The sequence below is a fragment of the Asterias rubens genome, chromosome 18 (genome assembly GCF_902459465.1).
Source record: "Asterias rubens chromosome 18, eAstRub1.3, whole genome shotgun sequence".
NCBI lineage: Eukaryota > Metazoa > Echinodermata > Asteroidea > Forcipulatida > Asteriidae > Asterias > Asterias rubens.
In genome coordinates, this window is record NC_047079.1 from 3675615 (window position 1) to 3700310 (window position 24696).

Consider the following 24696-nt stretch of genomic DNA (forward strand, 5'->3'; position numbering starts at 1 on the left):
TTTAGTGTATTTAACAAATTTCTACCAGGGGTTGAGAAACTATTTTTGTGCTGACTCACGGAATTATCTTTTGGAACTTCTGAAATAATTTTTTTTTTGTGTGTGTGTGTGTTGAAACAATTACTTGACCAATTAAAGCTGACACATGCACTGGGTGGAAATTGTGTTTTTTGTTCCATGTCAGGGACAGCCATTTGCTTGGCATGCTTGAAAATCGCAGACTTAAATCTTATGTGCCTGTATGAAAGGTAAATAATGGTGGCAGCCGATCGGTTCCTCGTGGTCCTCGTTTAACCGACAATCGGGGAATGCGCATTAATCCCCAGTAAACGTAAACGGGATATTTTTCTTACCTTTACCCTACATCGGTACATGTAGGTCGGGCCTTGTGCTCTGTGAAATTGTCCTACTTTTCTCCAAGAACCTAAGTTGCCTGTATATGGGAAAGACTTTTTCCTTCTTTGTATACATGTTGTAGGGCACACCGTTAGTGCATGCACGGTGCCACTACACACTGAAATGTTCAGGCGTGTTTACACATCACCCGCAACCTCAAACCAAAGACCAAAGTTCCGATATACCTCATTAGTCTGCTGTCACCTAGCGTCCTGAAAAGTTTCAAATTGAAAGATCCAACTTAGTACGCAGTGTACCTGTCATATCCTGTTGTTGCAAAAAATTAAAGGAATTCTTTTAATATTGTTCATTATTTTATGGGTCGTTTAAGACTTGTGTCTAAAAAAAGACCAGGTCTTTTTCTCTCTGTTGACTTCTTAAAAAAAAAAAAAACTGAAACAAATGGAAACAGAAACTGTCAAACCAATCTTGATTGTTAATGTGTAAAAGAATGAAAACTAATTTTGATTTTGACCTTTACTGATTTTAATATTGCTCCCCAATCCCCTGTAAACATTACATGTATTTCTGTAAACAAACAAAAACAAAAATTATAATTGAACCTGCCCCTTGCCCTGGCAAGCCATAAGTCAGTCCCACGTTTCTAAAAGCATTGTGGTTGCCACCGCTTTGCTGTCGACAGATGCAAGGAATCCGCGCTTTTCCAGGACTCGAAATCCGATGACTACAACCTTGACTCCAAAATGGCCACACATCTCTGTCTATGTCTTTTGGTAGGGAATTGCCTGGGGTGGCGGTGGCAGCGGTGGGATGCACAACAACGGAAGCGCTAACCTGCCGGACTGGGAGGTGGATAACGACGACGGGGACGAGGAGGATCGCCACGGCAACAGCATGACAACCGGCCACAACAACAAGAAAAAGAAGAAGATGCAACGTCTGGATCGGAGCGTCTTGGGTTTCAGCGTGAACACTGCAGACCGCATCAACATGGGAGAGATACAGACATTGGATAAGTGACCTTTGACCTTTCGACCCCCCTGGCAGCAATGAACTGCTTGATCGGATGACTTTGTATTAAAACCGAATCATTAACAAAAACCAGCTCATACTTCTTTGCACAAACTCAAATGTGGAGCAAACTTGTGACGTCCCACAAAATGGTAAGTTGCACAAATGAGTTTTCATTGGTTAAAGTCTATTTCAAACATCTATTTGAAACAAAATCATTTGTTGTAAATTTAGGGCGTCAAACTTTGCTTTATTTTTGGTCTTAAGTATGACTTAAGGATTTGTCCTGAGAGGTCTTTGGTTTTGGCTTCTGCTGTAGCTGTTGTGTAGTCTTCGCCGCCGTGGTCATGATGTCATCCCCAGGTCACTGAACTGCAACCAAATCAACTGGTCCATGAATAACGCTCGCTACACACAAACGGTGACATACTATAATCAGCGTAAACTACATTCACAAGTACGATAAACAACCTGGGCCCAACTTCATAAAGCCTGTAAGCACAAAAACTTGCTTAGCATGAAATTTCTTCCTCGGTAAAAACAGGATTACCAACCAAATTTCCATGTTATTTTTAGGATTTAGCAAACAGCTGAAAACCAGTATCAAGCAATATGCAACAAATGAGCATTTGGTAATCCTGTTTTTACCAAGGAAGAAATTTCATGCTAAGCAAATTTTTGGGCCCAGCTGCAAAGCAATTCAACATATGCTACCGTTATCTTTGCCAGATTTTGGTATTAATGGGGCAGGGTCAGGACTGGAATTTCATTTTTCAGAGGGCAAGGCCATTTTAATTTTGAAAAGGGCACTTCCTTTTGAAAATCTTAAAGTCTGTGGGAAACTTTTTTAAGGGCACTGAGGCCAATTCCTGGCCTACAGGGTGTACCCTGTTGAGTGAATGATTAAACTTGGTTGTTATAGAAGGGGTTTGAACCAAGGCCAAGTGAATGTGACCTCGGGGGAAAAAAATTAAGTCTGACTTTGGCGGCGAATTGACATAATGATACTGTATGCAGTGGTTTAGCCAAAGCCAAGATCTTTGTTACGGATCTAAACATATTTCTCAAGAATAAAACCTAAATTTTCTTCTCATCTATTTTTTTTGTTTTTCCTTTGTTGATGTTTAACTTGGAATGCTAGGTGCCTTATTGCACATTTTTTGATTCTACAATTGGCTCGATTAGTTAGCCCCAAAATTTCACCAACCAAACAGAATATTGTCAGCTATTGCTAACGTTCAATTTACCCCTTTATATTAATATACCAGTGTGTGACACCTGGGTGACGTTTAAAGACAAACTTTCAAATTTTGATAAAACCCAAATTTTTAGGAAATCCACCAACTCCCGTTTCATGGTTATTGAATGAAAATTGATGTGGGGAAAATTTGGGGTAAATTTATACCAGCAAAGAAAAAGAACTTTTGCCTAATTGATTGTAAATATCCCTTTTGATTTGAACAGATCAAACAATTTTTTTTTATCAATTTTGACCCGTCCTCCGAATATTTTTAAGCAAAGAAACTTAACACATTTCCATCATGGTAGAGCTGTTTGAACCGCATGAAATTCTGGGGCTGGATTTTGGGTAGCACTTTGAAAAAAAAAAAAAAAGTCAACAATAAATTGTCCTTCTTTTCTGGATCTCCCCTCAAAAAAAAAAACTTAACGTTGTGCTTAACACACCCATTCTATATTGTTTGTATAAAACTGTTCCTTTACGTCTGTTCCTTATAATATACAGTACCCTATGGCAATTCCAGGTTCCTCTCGTGTGCCCAGACAAAAAAAAAACAGAAACACCAAAGTGTTATAAGAGAATTCAGAGAGAATTCGTAACAAAAATGGCGGACCTCAATATCTTGCTGTTCTACCATACGAGTCATCACAACTCAATTGGTAGTTATTTCTGCTTGATAAAGCAAATGCAGATGTTCACCCGCCAAGAGGAATAGAAAATCCTCATTTTTATTGTTTTGGAAGAGTTTCTGGTTTTTTTTAAAGAAAAGTGCACATAGGAGTTTCACACCTGCACTGCCATAGGGTGATGTTAATAAAAAAAGAAGAGACTTTATTTACATATTCAGTATTTCCAAAGAAAATGGGTGTGGCTTATTATGAATAATTATACAAGCTCATTCTGTTGCTGAAGGATGCGTGAAGGCATTTCGCGGTGAGCTGACATTTTTTTATTTATTTATTTTTTTATTTTTGTTGGGGGGGGGGGATTTTATGCAAAAAACAGTACCCTGGTCTGCCATTGTGGTGAATGGCTTTGCTATGAGTAGACTGAAGTGCAAGTCTAATGCATATTTGAACTTGAGATCTCCTGATTGAGGCTTTGGATTGTGTAGCACACATTATCACTATTTGTTACGCAAAAAAAAAATGAATATTCAAATTTATGCTGAACACTTTGAGGAAATGAACATTTAATGTCCATTTCCTGAAAGTGTTATACATAAATAAGTGTACACATTGTCGGCTTGCTAGTCTATAATGTGGTGCCCATGCTAAATTCAAGCATTTCTCAAAAATGTGAAATTGCATTTAATATTAATTTTGGTTTTTACCAATACACATATGTGTGTCAGCACTGTATACTCGGTACTTTTCCCGAGTCCTGTGGAAAAAACCCACAGGCATATTACTTGAGTGGGATTCGAACCCATGACCCTTGCAATGCTAGAGCAGTGTCTTGCCAACTAGACTACCGAGGTTGCCTGGTAGCTAGAAGCAGTTCGAATCCTTTTTTTGTTTTCATAGAAGTCGGGAAAGTACTGTGTATACAGTGCTGACACACATCGGTACAATTAGGTGTTATTTGAAATCTCTCATACGTTTGATGATGAGAAAGTGAATCCAGTCTGGTCAGGATTGTTTTTGGTTTTGGCATGGAGCACCCCGCATTTAAAGGCAGTGGACACTATTGGTAATTACTCAAAATAATTATTGGCATAAAAACCTACTTGGTTACGAGGAATGGGGAGCTGTTGGAAGTATAAAACATTGTGAGAAACGGCTCCCTCTGAAGTAACATAGTTTGAGAAAGAAGTAATTTTCCACAAATTTGATTTCGAAACCTCAGATTTAGAATTCAAGGTCTCCAAAGCAAACATCTAAAAGCACGCAACTTCATGTGACCATGGTGCGACAAGGGTGTTTTTTTCTTTCATTAATATCTTGCAACTTTTCACAGGTTTGTTATTTCATGCATGTGTTGAGACACACCACTTGTGAGAAGACTGGTCTTTGGCAATTACCAAATAGTGTCCAGTGTCTTTAAGCCCGGTTCATACTTCCTGCAAATGCGACCTCGTTTCAATGTCACAGCTCTGTTTTCGCATATTACGCAGGAGGTAAACACCAAACTATTTGTTGCGAATTTGAATTTGTGACGTCAAAATTTGTATTGCATTCGCAGGAAGTACAAACCGGACTTTACATTGTAATGGTATGAGTCTGTTGGACTTGTTGAGTCGGTTGGGCTTTAGTTGGGGTCACCAAAACCACTCTATGTCTACCGACAATTAATACAAATTCAAGGTCGCTAATCAAGACTTCCAAATACTGCAGATCAAAATGCTAGTTTGGCTGTTCATTGGTTTCTTAACAGTTAGTTCAGCTAATTTTTATGGACCCTACCCATGAAATATGCTAATTACATTCACGCGTGCGTACAGACCATGTTGGTTGGCAAACACGATAGAGTTGTGCACTAAGCAGACGCGCATTAGCTGTGTACAAAACAGCCTGATGTTCCCCCTTTTTGCCAACCAAAACGTTAGTGCGCAAGCGCTATGTGCAATTTACATATTTCATGGGAAGGGTCTATTGTCAGTATCAATCAGATTTGTGTCTGGTTGATTTTTTGTTCCTGCAGCTTTTGGTAATTTGCCTTGGTTTATTTGTATTATTACTTTTGTTGTTCCTCCGTTGTTATTGTGCTATATTTTTTAGTTCAAGCACAATATCGAGCGGCTCAACCATAAAGAATCATTTGGGGTTGTTTTTGCAGTCCTTGTCCGAGTTTGCCCCAAACCGATTTCCACCAAACCGAAAAGAAAACCAAAATGGTATCCTTGATTGAAGTTTCTGTGCAAGAGTTAATTGCTAAAATAGACCCTACTTTGCAATGATAAATGATGTGCATTTGATGGCAGTCTGGTTCCTGGATGCCACCACATTGTCTTAACCAGTAGAGGGCTCTGGGAATACACTTTTTGGGAGGTATTTGACAAAATGGCTGCCGCAGTCATATACAGTTTGCCTATACCATGCATACACCAGGTTGTGTTAATTCATGCGTATATAAATACTACAACAAAACCATGTTTATTATGTTTATTATGTTTATCTGATATGGATATGTTATAAAGAAATGGACAGATGGTCCAATTGTTTAAATAAATGTACGTGTACATAAACAAAAAGCAAATTTAAGACACATTAAAGTCAAACACTTTGAAGAATACTATGTCGTTGTTGTCTTGTTTATTGTGTTAAGTAATAATAATAATAATTTCATTTCAGATACATTTATTTCATGTCAACATCAATCAATACAGTGTAATAACGTTGTTCAGAAAACATTTAATAACTTGTACTAAGGAAAACTTAATCCAGTTAATGAACAATAAAATAAATAGAAAATAGCTTTACGTTAACATGTAGGAAAAAGAAGAAGCAAAAGCTTGTGTTCCCTCTTCCCTTAAAGACGAGGACAATTTACACAAAACGAGCACTAACAAACAAAAGGGACATTGACATTATGCATGAGTGAGACTGGACAATAGATAGATAATTACTAATAACAATAGTGCCTTTTGCTAAGCTTGCAAAGCGCTCAGAGAATGACAGGAAAAATGCAATAATAAAATTAAAAAACAGGAGGAAAACCACGACTAGACGAAGCCTGCAGCATTAATTAGCCAAGAAAGTCCCGGAAAAAGCCGGTCTCTCTTTGACTTGAACTGCAGGCCAAGCAAGGCGAGATTTACTGATTGAAAAAGAATGTTTTCAGAGACCTTTTCAAGATGGTAACAAAGCTAGAACTTGTGATGGAGTGTTGAATGGAATTCCACATCCTAGGGCCTGCAACTGAAAATGCTTTGTTCTCCTGATGTTCTCCTTGTTCCTATCCAAGGTCGCATCAGACATGCCACTAACATTTATAATAATAATAATACAATTTGTTCAGGCGGTAAATTAAAAATTGTGCGAAAAAAAAACCACTTAAGAAATCTGTGATGTTACACAACAAGATTTGATAAAATACTAACCTGTGCAATCGTTTGGAAGAAAAGGACAGCGAATAGTTTAGGCAATTTCTTCTGAGAGCATTGACGCATCTCAAACCAGATAATTTAATACAACCAAAGAGGTAGAAATAACATGAAATGCCTTAGAGTTTGATGGAGTACCGGTACCCACTTCAAGATTCGACTGTAATTGCTTTCTTGTTATTAGACATTAAAGCCATGGGATACTTACGGTAAACAGTATTGTCCAAGGCCCACACTTCGTGTATCACAACTATACAAAACAACAAACCTGTGAAAGTTTAGGCTCAATTGGTCATCGGAGTCGGGAGAAAATAACGGGAAAACCCACCCTTGTTTTCGCAAACTGTTTAAAATAAATCCGTAATTCTCGATATCGAGAATTTATATTGTTTTAATGTTTTCTCAAAAAGTGAAGCATTTCATGGAATAATATTTCAAGAGAAGTCTTTCACCATTACCTTCTGTAAACCCTGTAAGTTATTTGTAAATCTGTGAACTTTTATTTTATTTTTTCTGTTCCGAAAGTGCCCAATGGATTTAACATGTCTGGCCGTAGGGTGAGGGTTTACACAATGACTAAAAGGATCGCGGAAAAGGAGGTCTTAGATAGAATTTATCTCGAACAACCGCAGCAAATTCCTCTTGACTATCTTAGAAAATAATGGACTTTATTGTTTATCTGATGGATGTGTTAAATGAAATGGAGAGTTGTTTCAATAAATTGTTTAAATAATACGTCTGTACATAATACGAAAGTTTTTCTTTTAATATTTTGAGTTCGAAATTACCTCTTTTATAAAAACTACCTTTCTTCAGAGGGAGCCGTTTCTCACAATGTTTTATACTAATAGTAGCTCTCTATTGCACGTTACCAAGTAAGGTTTTATGCTAACAATACTTTAAAGACAGTGGACACTATTGGTAATTTTCAAAGACCAGTCTTCTCACTTGTTGTATCTCATCATATGCAAAAAATATCAAACCTGTGAAAATTTGATCTCAATCGGTCATCGAAGTTGCGAGATAATAATGAAAGAAAAAACACCCTTGTCATACGGAGTTGTGTGCTTTCTGATGCTTGATTTCGAGACCTCAAATTCTAAATCTGAGGTCTCGAAATCAAATTCGTGGACAATAATTACTATTTTCTCGAAAACTACATCACTTCAGAGGGAGCCGTTTCTCACAATGTTTTATACAATTAACCTCTCCCTATTACTCGTTACCAAGTAAGGTTTTATGCTAATAATTAATTTGAGTATTTACCAATAGTGTCCACTGCCTTAAAGTATATTACCAATAGTGTCGAGCGCCTTGCAGGGTGTGTTTTACTTGTGTTTTGAGTGTAAACTCATTTGGAAAGTGGTCGTGATCTGTTCACCAAAACGCTGATGTGTAACGGTTCTTTGATGCTATCTGTTTCGAACGTCAAGGTCTTTGTGTTTTGAGCCCCCCGCACAATGCGCCAATTAACGGCGGGAAAACCAATGTTATGTCTGCCGTGACACGTTCGGACCCAAGCCCTTTCTTAATTTGTTTAATTTTACGAAAGTCAGTTCATTTTACGTCTGATTTTTGCGCTATATGGGAAGATATATTTAGGCCTAGAGGGATCGCTATGACCACGAAGTTGGTACCTCGTTAGGCCGTACTTGTTCTAATATAACAAGATAACAAAGAGCACACAAGTTTTTATAATTTGATAATATAGCAACTTTGCATGCACAAACTCACTGTAAATAATGTCTAATTCACTATGATATATCCATGAAGAAGTTGTGATTAAGATCGTTAATTAAGAATAATCCAACCAACCTTCACTCCTACGTTACTTTGGGGAAGAATTCACAATTTTAAAACTTCACATTTTGTGTCTATTGAAATGTCATCTTCAAAATGACACGTAGTTAAATAAAAGTAAAACTTCTCACTACGAGGTCATGACTAATCAAATTACCAACCATTTTTTTAAAATCTGGATAAATAAAGTGGAATTTAGAAATACTCTTTTGATTTTTTCTGAGAGCACGTTTTTGTACGCCAACTTTGAGAAACTTCGGTTATTGTAGACCGATGTTTTCTTGTAATTGGGCAATAGAGTCCTCAATCACACAACAAAGCGTGTATTTTGTTAACATCCATAAAACTGTAACTTTGTCAACAGACAAAAATAGTAAAAATTAATTTAGGTACAAAAAAAACTTCGTGTGACAAGGGTGTTTTTATTCCGTTATTATCTCGCAACTCCGACGACCAATTGAGTTCATATTTTCCCATGTTTGTTATTTTGTGCTCATGTTGGGATACAGCAAGTGAGAAGATTGGTCTTTGACAACACTAAAGGTGTCCAGAGTCTTTAATTAATGAAGTTATCGGACTCATCATGACAAGTAGAATATTATAAATATTAATAATAAAAAAACACAATTATTTAAACATGTAAATTATAATTATACAGTGAATTTTGGGGGGGTTCGCGTGTCTAAAAAAACATGTTTATACAAACATACGCACTAAAAAAATAAGTTTTTTTCACCATGTACAAAAAAACATCGATTTTGTTTTAAACCCCACATAATTTTTGAAACCTCACATAACTGAAATTTAAACGAATGGGGGCTTTTACGTTTAGTAATTCTGTGGGAAATGTCATTTACTTTGAAAGACAGAGGAAAAGAGTGGGGGTGGGTAAATTAAAAATAGAGTACCATCTGACCCGTACAGTTTCTCGTTTGATTGAATATTTCCCAACCATCTTGATGCCTCGCTCTAAAAAAAAAAAAAAAAAAAAAGTCGACTTGGACTTGTAATCACAGTAAATGGGATTTTTAAAATGTTTTTTGAGTGGTTTAGAAGTTAACTTAATATACAATCCAAGGCAAAGAATGATGAGGACATACAAGAGAGGAGGCCTCGCTGCAGCACGTAGTCGTCCTTTAAGAGAGTCACGTGCTTCTATAAGGTGACTTATATATAGTGACACAGATTGCTCCATGGACGGGTCGGAATAAAACCGCACCACCGAGGTTCAAACTGAGCAGTGCTTTATTTGTCCCCATCTTAAAGTTGACGCTGTTCGGCTTAGCAATGGAGTCATCTACACCAACCACGCATACAGCTGAGCCCGCAGACGACTCTGGCGAAACAGCTTTTTACGTCAACGTAGCCATTGGCACAATCGGGTTGATGGGCAATGCATTTGTCTGTCTGGTCATGTTGAGATATCATAATGTTTTCAACTCCTCGACCAATAAGCTCATCATTCACCAGTCCCTCGTGGATTGCCTGTCGTCAGTTATGTTCCTCATGCGGCGATTTCTCGCGGTATCACCACCAGCGGTTGTACCCGGAAACCTCATCGGCTCACTCTACTGCAATCTCTGGTGGTCGGAGTGGGTCCAGTACGGCATGCTCGTCACGTCCACGTACAACTTGGTCGCCATCTCGACAGAGCGGTACTTCGCAACGTGCCAGTCGGTCAAACACCGGAATGTGTTCTCCACACGGCGTCTGAAGCTGATCATGGCATCTGCTTGGATATGCGGCTGGGTGTCCGAGTTTCATAACCTCGTCCTGGCGTACCAAGTCGACGGGGCGTGTGATGTCTCCTGGCCCAATGCGACGGTCCAGGCCATCTGGGGTGTCTTCATCTTCGTCAAGGATCTTGTCATTCCGATCGGGATCATCATCTTCGCGTACAGCAAGATCATCTCGGAGCTTCACCACCGATCTAAAGCCAGGGTCGGGGATAACAACCAAGACGCTCGGAACATGCTCTCCAAAGCCAACAAGAACGTCACCAAGACGCTGTTTCTGGTGGCTGTCTGCTTCGTCATCTGTTGGACGCCGGCCGAGATCAACTACATCCTCTACAATCTTGGCCTGAACAACAACTTCGTCAACAGCACCATGTACCAAGCACTCAACGCTTTCGTTGTTGTGAACGTCTGTGTCAACCCTTTTATCTACTGCTTTACTTATGAACGTTTCCAGAAGCAGGTTAAGAAGATGATCTGCGGCGGGGCAAGAGGGAACCAAGTGGGCACCACTGATGACGGGTCGACGATGAGAAACAATACTGTTCAAAGCACTGTTTCTGGGCCTGCTCTTTCTGGTACCGGTAACATTAACGCATGAAAGAAAGACAGCTTCCACGTACCTTAACAGATGGACATTTTTAAAGGCGAAGTTTACATTTGTTTTCTGGAACCGTTTCATTGTTTCAATCCGAATGTAGATTGTGTACAACTCAACCTGTAGTTTCATTTCAAAATATAGTTGCGAGTTATTATTATACAAACGTGTAAGGTCGCCAAGGCTACGTTTTTTTTTACCAACTATTGGAAAAACTCATTTGACCATGGAACCCCTCATGCCTAATTTTTCTCAAAATTTACGGCACCTGTGATCGAGTAGATGCGCTGCAAAAAACTGCGGGTTTTGAATTGACACATAATTGGTTTTCGTCACCATACAAACAAAAATACCACCAAAAAGAAAATGAATCAAATTGTATGTGATGACTGGAATTGCTAGCTCAGGTTTACCACTCGGAACATCATTGATTTGGAAATGTCAATTTTTGACATGACCTTCACTTAAAGGCAGTGGTCACTATTGGTAATTACTCAAAATAATTATTAGTTAAAACCTTTCTTGGTGACGAGTAATAGGGAGAGGTTGATGGTATAAAACATTGTGAGAAACGGCACCCTCTGAAGTGCCATAGTTTTCGAGAAAGAAGTAATTTTCCACGAATTTGATGTCGAGACCTCAGATTTAGAACTTGAGGTCTCGAAATCAACCATCTAAAAGCACACACCTTTGAGTGACAAGGGTGTTCTTTTCCTTTCATTATTATCTCGCAAGTTCGATGACTGATTGTGCTCAAATTTTCACAGGTTTGTTATTTTATGCATATGTTGAGATACACCAACTGTGAAGGCTAGTCTTTGACAATTACCAACAGTGTCCACTGCCTTTAAACGACCATTTGAGTTCAAATGTTCATTTCAGGTTTGTTATTTTGTGCATCATGTTGAGATACACCTAGTGAGAATACTGGGGCTTTGACAATAATTATTATTACCCAACCTCAGTGTCTTTAATGCTGTCATATTCTATCATATGCTGCTATACGCCTCTCTTATGCATGAGGTACGTCACAATGCTAACTCAAAACGAGGCGATGGGCACAGCCACTGCAAGTGATGGGGAACGTGCGCCCATAGCCTCATTTTGGGTAAGAATTATGACGTCATGCATAAGTATTAAGAGAGGTGTATAGTGGCCGCTATGGTCTCTCAAGATGTAGATAAGATAATGTTTACTGACCTAATTTCGTATTAAATTTAGCTGCTTAAGCACAACATTTGCTTAAGCACGAAAATAGCTTGCTTGATTCACACATTCAAACATTTCATATCATTATACCATTGCATGTGACTGGTGTTTAGCAGTGTTGTTTACGCATAACATTATTGAGTGGAGACTTGGCTGGTAATCTAATTTTACTAAAAGTTAGGATTTTGTTAACGCATCGAGCAAAGTGTGCTTAGCAGCTATGATAGAAATTGTGTCCTTATCTATTTTCCGTCCATCCTGGGGTTTTTTTACGCTTTTTTTTTTTAACTTAACACTTTTATCATCAGCAGACAAGTCTCATTTCGATAGAGCAAGCTAGTCGAAATGCAGAACAGTTCAAGAACTGACTCCGCGGTAGTAGTGAAATACGCTAAAGGTAGTAGTCCGCCCGGCCGGGTGCGAATTTGTTGCCGCCTGGGTAGTAGTTAAAAGGCAGGACAGTTAATTCTTTCCAGAACTGAGAAATCTCCCGAACATCCGGTAAATCTACTCCGCAGTGGTAGAACAACAAAAAAAGGCACTTCTCTATAATAACAAACTCTACACGGCAAGTAGATAGGCCATACGCACTTCTACCTCCATGGTATAACCGCGAACCAAATAATAGAGCGGAATAAGTTCTTTTTTATGTTTACCGACTTGTATGCCTATGTTTAGAGCATAGAGGTAGAAATAGACTACCTCAATGGTAAGAGATACGCCTCATGGAGGAAAAAAAACCGTATCAGGTCAATACGTGACAAATAATTCGAATTAACTAACTAATCAGAACATTATTCTTTCAGTTGTTGTGGAATTACTTTTAATATAAACCACAAGGGAAACTGACTGGGTAAATTTTAAATGAATTACTTTTAGTACCAAATTCAGAATACGTTTTGTAGTAGAAAAAGACTCATCAAGGATTATGCTTGCATTTTTTCGCTTTTTTGTTGCTAATTTCAAACCTATTTTTGTACATTGTTGTTAATTCTGATGATGTGTTTGTCTATAGGGATTTAATTTATATTATACTCTTTAAGCTCCATGGAGCATTTTTTTCGATGGATTTGGCGTTTTTTATAGTTTTTTTTAAGATCAACTGCTGTACGAGCAGTCGATATTGTCAGCCGGGCATCTCTCCTTTCGAAGCAGAAAAAAAAATCGAACTTGAACAAAATTTAAAGGATTTGGGTACTTTTTCAAAATGTCCATAGATTCACATTAACCGTACAGGGTTTGAAGATAATGATAGTGGAAAGCTTCCGTTCAAATTACCTACTGAGGTGCTGTAGTTTTTGAGAAATGAGTAAAACAATGTCATCAAAATACGTTTGTAAATGATTAAAATAATTTTCGTCTCATGAGACGAAAATTATTCCGAAGTAGTCCGAAGCAGGCGTTACTTAGAAACCTTATTCTCCATTGTATTTTAAGCATGGTTTAAGTTTTTCCGAGGGGGAAAATCAAAGAACCCAGTGTCTGTGATCGATCGAATACATTGTTTATAAAGGGCGCCACCCATTGACGCAAAATACCACGAATATCATCATCACAATCAAGATGGCGACTTCAGCAGAAGAACCCGAGATGATCGAGATCGGTATGATCTCAGCGGACGATTTGAACAACGAAAATTTCACTGTATCTGGGTATGTAGACTTTTCCGAACTTGATCAGTTTTACAACATGAAGAACACAAAACACACCGAGGCTGTGGTGACGGCTTCTTTGAAAGTTTTAACCGACTATTGTGCGAAAATGGAGACAACGTTGACCGCCGTTGAGCGCATGACACCGACCGAACTGAGCGATTTTCTTCGGGTGTTTTACACCAGCGTACGGCGAAAATGTGGCGAGTCGTACGCTAAGCGTTCAATGTTCACACTAAGGTATGGTTTAAGGAGACATTTCCTGAAGACTATTCACGTTGACATAGCAAATGATGTTACTTTCAATCGAGCAAATTGTACGTTTTTCACAGTGTTGTCCCAGCTGAAAAGTGGCGTAAAAAGACATTTTGTGGAGGGAAGGGATTTCCAGAAGATTTTTAATTCTAGCGTTACAGACTGCAACACGCCACGGGGCCTTCAGAACAGAGTGTTTTTGTACCTAATGATGAACGTTTGCTGTGGCGGACGCCGGAATCTACGCGGAATGAAGAAGTCCCATTTCAACGTCATGACGGATGCAGTTTCCAACAGACGATTTGTGAGTTTCGCACGGGACAAAACCGGCAATCTAAAAAACAGCTACAGAGAGAGGGAGGAGGATAGTGACGATGGAAATGACAGTGACGAAGATGTAACCATCATAAACACCAGCTCCCAGAACCGAATGTTCGCCACACCGGACAAACCAGAAACTTGCCCTGTGTTGACTTTTGAAAAGTACATCGCGAAGCTCAATCTAGCTTGTGACTTCCTCTGGCAGCGACCCAAGAGGTATCGGGTCGCGATGGTAGAAGGCAAAGCATGGTATGACGCCATACCTCTCGGGAAGAACGGGCTCGGCAACAAGATGAAAGAAATCTCCACGGAGGCAGGCTGCTCAAAGCTGTATTCAAACTTTAGCTTGAAATTAACGAGTAGGATGAGAGCCAAGAACGGGAGAATGTCAGGTAAATATTGCATTATTTATACACTAGACCCAGTAACTGGGGCCCTGTACTCCTTTTTTCAAAATTTTGTCATTAGCCCACCGATAATGACAACATTTTGAAAAAAGGAGTAGGCCCTACAGGGCCCCAGTCACATTGGCCAGATGTCACAATCCAGTTGTGTCATTTCAAATTTTGCGCTGAAAAAGTCTGAGAACTACATGTATGAAATCTATTGGAAAATGAGTAAACCACAAAATTGATTTTGACATAATGTTTCCTCTTTGGATCTAGGCTCTCTCTGGACAATATTGGTAATTACTCAAAATTGTTGTTAGTACACGTACATGTAAGCATAAAAACTAACTTGGTAAAGAGCAATGGAGAGCTGATAACAAAGTCACCTGGAACTTGGAAGTAGTATTTTGTCAAAATAAAGCTTTTGTCACTAAATTACATATTGGTTTTGATGAGTGGAATAAGAATAAACAATTAACTAAGGTTTAAAAAAAATTTGTTTCAAAGTTACTTACAAATTTGAAAATAAGCCCGACCCGAGAGGGCGCTGTTCGTGACTTTAATCGAGGCGCGATGAATCGCATGCAGTGCCAACACAAGATAGTGACGCTTGGCGCAAGCTAAAAACATGCCCTCAAAGTTGAAACAAAACCTGATTTATATATAAATTGTTAAAAACAATTACTCAAAAAATTAGTTTATTGTTTAGAAACATATTCTCTACTGTTTGAAGAAGAAGAAACAAATTATATTTTCAGGTCACTCTAATAGTTTAGAACAGTGGAGGAACGGCTCAACTCTTTGAGAAGACAAAAGAGGCACCCAAAATTAAAAGACCTTATTAGGCTTGGAGCCTTTAACTACTAGGCATCTGGAACGCACACTATTTGTGCAACAATGGTGTTTGCATTTCATTATACTCTTGCAACTTTGATGACCACTTGAGTCAAAGTTTTCACAGATTTGTTATTAAATGCAGAACTCATGTTGTACATCATCTGTTGGGACACACCAAGTGAAATTACTGGTCTTTGACAATTATTACCAAAGCTGTCCAGTGTCTTTAATTTAAAGGCAGTGGACACTATTGGTAATTACTCCAAATAATTATTAGCATTAAACCTCACTTGGTAAAGAGTAATGGGGATAGGTTGGCAGTATAAAACATTGTGAGAAACGGCTCCCTCTAAAGTGGAGTAGTTTTCGAGATAAAAGTAATTTTCCACGAACTTGATTTCGAGACCTTAAGTTTAGAACTTGAGGTCTCGAAATCAACCATCTAAACGCACACAACTTCATGTGACTAGGGTGGTTTTTTCTTCCATTATTATCTCGCAACTTTGATGACCGATTGAGCTCAAATTTTCACAGGTTAGTTATTTTATGCATATGTTGAGATACACCAACTGTGAAGGCTAGTCTTTGACAAAATTACCAATAGTGTCCACTGCCTTTAACAAAACAATGCTAACTGACTTGCCTATAATGCACTGACGCGTGTGTTACCTTTCCTTGCCAGGATGCGATTGCTCGTCTGAATACTACTTCACAGATTCTTCAGACATCCGGGAGACGACTGGACCCGGTTGGTATGGAGACGTCGCCTCGTCATCGGACGATGATGGGACATTTGAAGATGAGCAACTCAACATTCATGACAGCATCAAACAGGAGAACTTTGATGGAGACTTTCACGGTAAGGAATATGGACGAGTGATGAGGCCTTGGCGACTAGTTAAAGTAACTACTCGTCTATTCCCGCCTCAAATTATATAGTCGCGACTTTGACACTACATGTAGTTGCAGCTAATTTTTTATTTCCCAAGATGCATTGCGCGGGGGTCGAAATAAAGTGTATTTTCATGGTAGTCAGGAGGGCTACATATTAGTCAAGAGTTTGTAGTAGCCCTGATGAGATTTTGGTAGCCCGAAAAACACATCTTGAGTCACGGCACAAATGTAACAATACACCGTGGTAACCGCCCAGTTCATTGCTGCTGTTTGTGATTTTTGCACTATTTTCCCACTAGCCCGCCGGGATATCAAACTGGAAAAATTAGTAGCCTGGCTGTTAATCTGGTAGTAGCGGGCTAGTGGCAATGTCGACCCCTGATTGCGGCATAATGTTTGCCGCAGGCGCAATAGTACAAAATCACGCTGAAAGGATTGAAGGATTGTGTCACTGATGTCCGATTGTGTTTCGCAAGTAAATCTTATCATTGTGATTAGTCGTGAGCGACGCAAATTGGTCCACCAACGGGGTAATCGTGACTATTAATTTTTGTAGTAGTCGTGGCTGCAGAATTCACAATGTAGTTGAAAAACGATTGTAAACTAAGATATTCATAATCGCAACTAGGAAACTAGTCACACCAGTCACCTCGGCTTAGTCACCGGTAAGCCTGAACATGTACGACTGGTGTAGAAGTTGCGATTCTTAATTGCAATGATGAGTTATGACTTTTGCTTTTCAACTACTACAAGAATTTGGACTATTTGGTTCGTCGTGATTACATGAACATGTAGTGTCAAAGTCGAGACTTACATGTAGTACGCATAGTTTAATAAGAGACGAACAGTTGTTCAAACAAAAAAAACAATTCTTCACTGTTCCCTCGAACTCGCTGCTATTTCGTTCAAAGCGCTAGAAATCAACCAACGGTGGGAACGATCAAGAAGGTTTCAAATCCTACTCCTGTACATGGTGTTACTGTAAACCTTACTAGATTGTACATGGTGTTACTGCAAACCGTACTAAATTGTATCTCCACCATGCAAAGTTTCAAATCCTACTCGTGTACATGTTGTTACTGCAAACCGTACTAAATTGTATCTCCACCATGCAATATTTCAAATCCTACTCATGTACATGGTGTTACTGCAAACCTTACTAGATTGTATCTCCACCATTCAAAGTTTCAAATCCTACTCATGTACATGGTGTTACTGCAAACCTTACTAGATTGTATCTCCACTATGCAAAGTTTCAAATCCTACTCATCATGGTGTTACTGCAAACCTTACTAGATTGTATCTCCACCATGCAAGGTTTCAAATCCTACTCATGTACCTGGTGTTACCGCAAACCTTCATGTTTCCGCTATGCAAAGTTTCAAATCCTACTTATATTTATTTATCATTTCAATGACAGATGAACAGCAGACACTGTGTACAACTCAAAACACGGTGGATGTTCGTCAGAATTCCGAAGAAACTGTTACCATCAAAATGGAAGTCATGGAGAGTCTTCTAGACAATGCTAACTCAAATCAAATGTAAGTAATTTTTTTTGTTGAGTTTTTGTTTGCTTATGAATATGTACATGAACGTCGACACAAGGCCTGAAGGCTACTTCAACGTGTGGGCTACAAATCAATTGTAATTCCAGTGGCTGTTACCACCTACTTCTGGTGCTGCAACAGGGTTACCCGTACCCCCCTCCCCCCTTTACAGTCCATATAGATGGCTTGGGTATCATCAATTAGAAGCCTGGATACCACAGCGCTGCTTAAAGACACTGGACACTATTGGTAATTGTCAAAGACTAGCCTTCACAGTTGGTGTATCTCAACATATGCATAAAACAACAAACCTGTGAAAGTTTGAGGTTAACCGGTCATCATAGTTGCGAGATAATAATGAAAGAAGAAAACACCCACACGAAGTTGTGTGCGTTAAACTTGAGGTCTCGAAATCAAATTCGTGAAAAATTACTTCTTTCTCCAAAACTATGGCACTTCAGAGGGAGCTGTTTCTCACAATGTTTTATACCACCAACCTCTCCCCATTACTTGTCACCAAGAAAGGTTTTTTTTCAAATTAATACTTTGAGTAATTACCGCTAGTGTCCACTGCCTTTAATGGTAAGCAAATTTTCGTGCTTACTGTAGCAGAATTTTTTTTTAAGGTGTAAGCATATTTCACAGGTTAGCGGAAAAATTAGGCGGCCAAATGATTTGCATTGTGATGTCATTTATTTTTGTGCAGTAAGCACTGGAAGGTTAGCACGCCGTTTCGTGTGCTTACGGTTAGCAATGCTATGAAACAGAAATCATGCATTTTTAAGCACCAAATTGGCTGTTAAGCAGCGCTATGAAATTGTGCCCTGGCTGGTAGAGCTGAAAGCATTACCTCCTTAACTTTTCTTCAAGTCAAGTTGATGTTTTTGTGGCGCACTTTTTTTCTAATTGATAGAGTCAAGGGTTTGGAATTTACACTGGCGGGTCGTTGCTGAGGGCCTCGCTCGCTGGACCCAATTCCTGTGGTGCTCTGTGCTTTTGTCTTAGTGCCGTGTGCGACGTTCCTTTCATTCGTTTATCTCTTCCTTGCAGCCCACCATCAAATACAAGCCATGCTACAACGTCTAACGGAACCCAGTGTCCAGTGGTTGCAGTCACACCTTCTGGCTCAAACATTCACATCGTCCAATCCAATCCCTACCCCATTCAACTTAAAAAGAGTAATACGAAACAGATGACAAGAAGCTCAAACAGAAACGCTATTGAATTGGCATCTCAGCAAGTGGAGAAACCGATGGACGATGATGCAGATCAGCAGCAGTTTTTATCTGGAGGCGTTGGCCAGATATCAGGGAGCAGTGCCCGACAGCAGCCTTGTGGAAACCAGAGTCGGTGTCAAGACACTACAGTTAAACCGAGTACTATCCAAAATGTTCCCATCTCAGGACGGACTACTACTTTGCCGAAAAGCTCTTCAGATAACCCACCCATTCAACCTGTGAATGGCTTCGATCTTGGCGATCGGCAGACTCCCTGTTCATCAGCAACACCTCTCGGGCAAGATGCTGGGATGCGGCCTTCTAGTGGAGCCGGTGTTGCCATGGCAATGCAAGCATCGGGGGACGATGAGCTTCTTCAACTCCAGAAGGATGTCTTGAGGATGCAGAAAGAGAATTTGGCGCTGGAGAGGGTGAAGATTCGTTTGGAGATTGCCAAGTTGGAGGCGGAGACGAAGAGACTTCAATCCGAGAATAGGAACTGAATAAAATGGTTGCAGTTTACGATAGTGAAGCAGTGCGCTTTACAATAGTGCCCTACAGTCATTGGGCCAAATACCGTCCCTGTAATCTTTCTCAGTACATGTATTCAACCCCACATGTAGGTTGCCAGGTTGCTCCAAGGGGTTTTTGAAACACAACACCAACCTCTACCCTCACAGGTATCCATACGGTGGCTGGCTAAATTGATTGTTTAACCCTGGAAAGGTGACTTGAATGAATTTGAAAGGACTAGTTCAAAGCCAGTGGACACTATTAGTAATTGTCAAACACCAGTCTTCTCACTTGGTGTATCTCAACATATGCATAAATTACCAAACCTGTGAAAATTTGAGCTTGATCGGTCGTTGGAGTTGGGAGATAACTATGAAAGAAAAAAACACCCTTGTCACAAAAAGTTGTGTGCTTTCAGATGCTTGATTTCGGGACCTCAAATTCTAAACTTGAAGTATCGAAATCAAATTTGTGGAAAATTACTTCTTTCTCGAAAACTACTCCACTTCAGAGGGAGTCGTTTCTCACAATGTTTTATACTACCAACCTCTCCCCATTACTCATTACCAAGTCAGGTTTTATGCTAATAATTATTTTGAGTAATTACCAATAGTGTCCACTGCCTTTAAGACACAATGAAAAGTGATTCTGGCCAGAATTTCAAGATGTGAAAAATACCAAATTATTATGAATGATTTTCTTATCAAGTTCCTTAATTCTGACAAGGCAGTTGTTGCCTTAAGTGTTTTTTCTTGCCATAGAAGATGTCAATTATTCTCGATGTTGGTCAAATTTGTCTGATCAATAAGTTCATTTTGTAAACATGTGCAATTCAAATTTTACCTTAAATCACATCATTTAGTGCCAAAAAGTATAGATTTAAATTTAAATTAAATAAGCCTAAGTCCACTTTTTTGAGATACATGTTAGATCCTTAGTTCAGGTTAAATAATTTTTGTTTGTTGTAATAGTTGCATCTTAGATGTGTTATACATGTAGTGTTGTGTTTAGCTAACACGTTTATGCTAAACAGAACTGGTGACTGTTAACCAGTTTATACAGAATCCAATCATTATTATGTACATGTATTCCAAAAGGAATAAATATATTGTTAATTTTAGCCAAAATAACAAGAAACATCAAAAGAAATGAGCAGCCAATTTGGCTCAACTTACGTGAAAAATCAAAATGATGAAGTCACACGGCTATCCCTTTGTAATTTTGGCTCAAATGATGTGAAACATTCGATAAACACTTATTGTACATGTACATGTAAGGCAAAATTCGATGAACACTCAAGGCAATTTAGAACAAAATATGATTTAATAAGATGCAAAGTTATAAAGGCTATAGACTTGGCATTTTTGGCGTACACAAGGCTATACATCTAGTGCATTTTAGAGCAAAATTTGATAAAGACACAAGGCTTTAAAATGCACAAGTCTATATAGCCTTGTGTAGTATCTTGCTCTAAATTGCAAATACTATAGCCCTGTGTACTTTTCAAATCTTGCTCTAAAATGCATAAGACTATAGCCTTGTGTGTTTATCAATTCTTGCTGTAAAATGAACAACCTTGGCTATAGCCTTGTGCATTCTAAAGCAAAATTTGACAAAAGACACAAATTTTACAGCAAAATTTGATAAAAGACACAAGGCTATAGTCTTGTGTCTTTTAGAGCAAAATTTGATAAAAGACACAAGGCTATAGTCTTGTGTCTTTTAGAGCAAAATTTGATAAAAGACACAAGGCTATAGTCTTGTGCATTTTAGAGCAAAATTTGATAAAAGACACAAGGCTATAGTCTTGTGTCTTTTAGAGCAAAATTTGATAAAAGACACAAGGCTATAGCCTTATGCATTTTAGAGCAAAATTTGATAAAAGACACAAGGCTATAGTCTTGTGTCTTTTAGAGCAAAATTTGATAAAAGACACAAGGCTATAGTCTTGTGTCTTCTGGAGCAAAATTTGATAAAAGACACAAGGCTATAGTCTTGTGCATTTTAGAGCAAAATTTGATAAAAGACACAAGGCTATAGTCTTGTGTCTTTTAGAGCAAAATTTGATAAAAGACACAAGGCTATAGCCTTATGCATTTTAGAGCAAAATTTGATAAAAGACACAAGGCTATAGTCTTGTGTCTTTTAGAGCAAAATTTGATAAAAGACACAAGGCTATAGTCTTGTGTCTTTTAGAGCAAAATTTGATAAAAGACACAAGGCTATAGCCTTATGCATTTTAGAGCAAAATTTGATAAAAGACACAAGGCTATAGTCTTGTGTCTTTTAGAGCAAAATTTGATAAAGACACAAGGCTATAGTCTTGTGTCTTTTAGAGCAAAGTTTGATAAAAGACATAAAGTCTTGTGTCTTTTAGAACAAATTTGATAAAAGACACAAGGCTATAGTCTTGTGTCTTTTAGAGCAAAATGTGATAAAAGACACAAGGCTATAGTCTTGTGCATTTTAGAGCAAAATTTGATATAAGACACAAGGCTATAGTCTTGTGTCTTTTAGAGCAAAATTTGATTAAAGACACAAGGCTATAGCCTTGTGCATTTTAGAGCAAAATTTGATAAAAGACACAAGGGTATAGTCTTGTGTCTTTTAGAGCAAAATTTGATAAAAGACACAAGGCTATAGTCTTGTGTCTTTTAGAGCAAAGTTTGATAAAAGACACAAGGCTATAGTCTTGTGTCTTTTAGAGCAAAATTTGATAAAAGACACAAGGCTATAGCCTTGTGCATTTTAGAGCAAAAGTTGATAAAAGACACAAGGCTATAGTCTTGTGTCTTTTAGAGCAAAATTTGATAAAAGACACAAGGCTATAGTCTTGTGTCTTTTAGAGCAAAATTTGATAAAAGACACAAGGCTATAGTCTTGTGTCTTTTAGAGCAAAGTTTGATAAAAGACACAAGGCTATAGTCTTGTGTCTTTTAGAGCAAAATTTGATAAAAGACACAAGGCTATAGCCTTGTGCATTTTAGAGCAAAGTTGATAAAAGACACAAGGCTATAGTCTTGTGTCTTTTAGAGCAAAATTTGATAAAAGACACAAGGCTATAGTCTTGTGTCTTTTAGAGCAAAATTTGATAAAAGACACAAGGCTATAGTCTTGTGCATTTTAGAGCAAAATTTGATATAAGACACAAGGCTACAGTCTTGTTCATTTTAGAGCAAAATTTGATAAAAGACACAAGGCTATAGTCTTGTGTCTTTTAGAGCAAAATTTGATAAAAGACACAAGGCTATAGCCTTGTGCATTTTAGAGCAAAATTTGATAAAGACACAAGGCTATAGTCTTGTGTCTTTTAGAGCAAAATTTGATAAAAGACACAAGGCTATAGCCTTATGCATTTTAGAGCAAAATTTGATAAAGACCACAAGGCTATAGTCTTGTGTCTTTTAGAGCAAAATTTGATAAAAGACACAAGGCTATAGCCTTGTGCATTTTAGAGCAAAAGTTGATAAAGACACAAGGCTATAGTCTTGTGTCTTTTAGAGCAAAATTTGATAAAAGACACAAGGCTATAGTCTTGTGTCTTTTAGAGCAAATTTGATAAAAGACACAAGGCTATAGTCTTGTGCATTTTAGAGCAAAATTTGATATAAGACACAAGGCTACAGTCTTGTTCATTTTAGAGCAAATTTGATAAAAGACACAAGGCTATAGTCTTGTGTCTTTTAGAGCAAACTTGATAAAAGACACAAGGCCATAGTCTTGTGTCTTTTAGAGCAAAGTTTGATAAAAGACACAAGGCTATAGTCTTGTGTCTTTTAGAGCAAAATGTGATAAAAGACACAAGGCTATAGCCTTGTGCATTTTAGAGCAAAATTTGATAAAAGACACAAGGCTATAGTCTTGTGTCTTTTAGAGCAAAATTTGATAAAAGACACAAGGCTATAGCCTTATGCATTTTAGAGCAAAATTTGATAAAAGACACAAGGCTATAGTCTTGTGTCTTTTAGAGCAAAATTTGATAAAAGACACAAGGCTATAGTCTTGTGTCTTTTAGAGCAAAATTTGATAAAAGGACACAAGGCTATAGCCTTATGCATTTTAGAGCAAAATTTGATAAAAGACACAAGGCTATAGTCTTGTGTCTTTTAGAGCAAAATTTGATAAAAGACACAAGGCTATAGTCTTGTGTCTTTTAGAGCAAAATTTGATAAAAGACACAAGGCTATAGCCTTATGCATTTTAGAGCAAAATTTGATAAAAGACACAAGGCTATAGTCTTGTGTCTTTTTAGAGCAAAATTGATAAAAGACACAAGGCTATAGTCTTGTGCATATTTAGAGCAAAATTTGATAAAAGACACAAGGCTATAGTCTTGTGTCTTTTAGAGCAAAATTTGATAAAAGACACAAGGCTATAGCCTTATGCATTTTAGAGCAAAATTTGATAAAAGACCAAGGCTATAGTCCTTGTGTCTTTTAGAGCAAAATTTGATAAAAGACACAAGGCTATAGCTTGTGCATTTTAGAGCAAAATTTGATAAAAGACACAAGGCTATAGTCTTGTGTCTTGTAGAGCAAAGTTGATAAAAGACACAAGCTATAGTCTTGTGTCTTTTAGAGCAAAATTTGATAAAAGACACAAGGCTATAGTCTTGTGTATTTTAGAGCAAAATTGATAAAAAAAACAAGGCTATAGTCTTGTGTCTTTTAGAGCAAAATTTGATAAAAGACACAAGGCTATAGTCGTGTGTCATTTTAGAGCAAAATTTGATTAAGACACAAGGCTATAGTCTGTGCTTTTAGAGCAAATTTGATAAAAGACACAAGGCTATAGTCTTGTGTCTTTTAGAGCAAAGTTTGATAAAAAACACAAGGCTATAGTCTTGTGTCTTTTAGAACAAATTTGATAAAAGACACAAGGCTATAGTCTTGTGTCTTTTAGAGCAAAATGTGATAAAAGACACAAGGCTATAGTCTTGTGCATTTTAGAGCAAAATTTGATATAAGACACAAGGCTATAGTCTTGTGTCTTTTAGAGCAAAATTTGATTAAAGACACAAGGCTATAGCCTTGTGCATTTTAGAGCAAAATTTGATAAAAGACACAAGGGTA

At 38.1% G+C, this 24696-nt stretch overlaps 3 protein-coding genes across 5 annotated transcripts in view; all 3 read left to right on the forward strand.

Annotated features, from left to right (window-relative positions):
• The window catches only part of LOC117302160 (GRB10-interacting GYF protein 2-like), a 30905-nt gene extending 28993 nt beyond the window's left edge, over window positions 1-1912 (forward strand). For 2 of the 3 annotated variants that reach the window (XM_033785967.1, XM_033785968.1), the window contains exon 24: window positions 1135-1912. In XM_033785967.1, the coding sequence (XP_033641858.1) occupies window positions 1135-1377 (243 nt within the window). In that variant the 3' untranslated portion in view covers window positions 1378-1912. Of the gene's footprint in view, window positions 1-1039 lie in introns of all 3 variants that reach the window. The other variant, XM_033785969.1, reaches the window with a different exon arrangement.
• A 7828-nt stretch (window positions 1913-9740) lies between these two features.
• On the forward strand, window positions 9741-10790 carry LOC117302596 (nociceptin receptor-like). The gene has a single exon (XM_033786573.1). It carries the CDS (start codon window positions 9741-9743, stop codon window positions 10788-10790), a length of 1050 nt encoding a protein of 349 aa, XP_033642464.1.
• A 2777-nt stretch (window positions 10791-13567) lies between these two features.
• LOC117302161 lies at window positions 13568-19940 on the forward strand. Its single transcript, XM_033785970.1, has 4 exons — window positions 13568-14616; window positions 16133-16309; window positions 17765-17888; window positions 18945-19940. Exons 1-4 carry the CDS (start codon window positions 13587-13589, stop codon window positions 19612-19614), a joined length of 2001 nt encoding a protein of 666 aa, XP_033641861.1. The 5' UTR covers window positions 13568-13586; the 3' UTR covers window positions 19615-19940.
• Window positions 19941-24696: the final 4756 nt, after the last annotated feature.

What these genes read in the sequence shown, in the direction of transcription:
- LOC117302161 (XM_033785970.1), top strand. Translation starts at nt 13,587, where the DNA reads ATGATCGAGATCGGTATGATCTCAGCGGACGATTTGAACAACGAAAAT. An exon ending in CAAGAACGGGAGAATGTCAG is followed by an intron (nt 14,617 to 16,132) that starts GTAAATATTGCA and finishes TTTCCTTGCCAG; the next exon opens with GATGCGATTGCTCGTCTGAA. An exon ending in AATGCTAACTCAAATCAAAT is followed by an intron (nt 17,889 to 18,944) that starts GTAAGTAATTTT and finishes TCTTCCTTGCAG; the next exon opens with CCCACCATCAAATACAAGCC.
- LOC117302596 (XM_033786573.1), top strand. Translation starts at nt 9,741, where the DNA reads ATGGAGTCATCTACACCAACCACGCATACAGCTGAGCCCGCAGACGAC.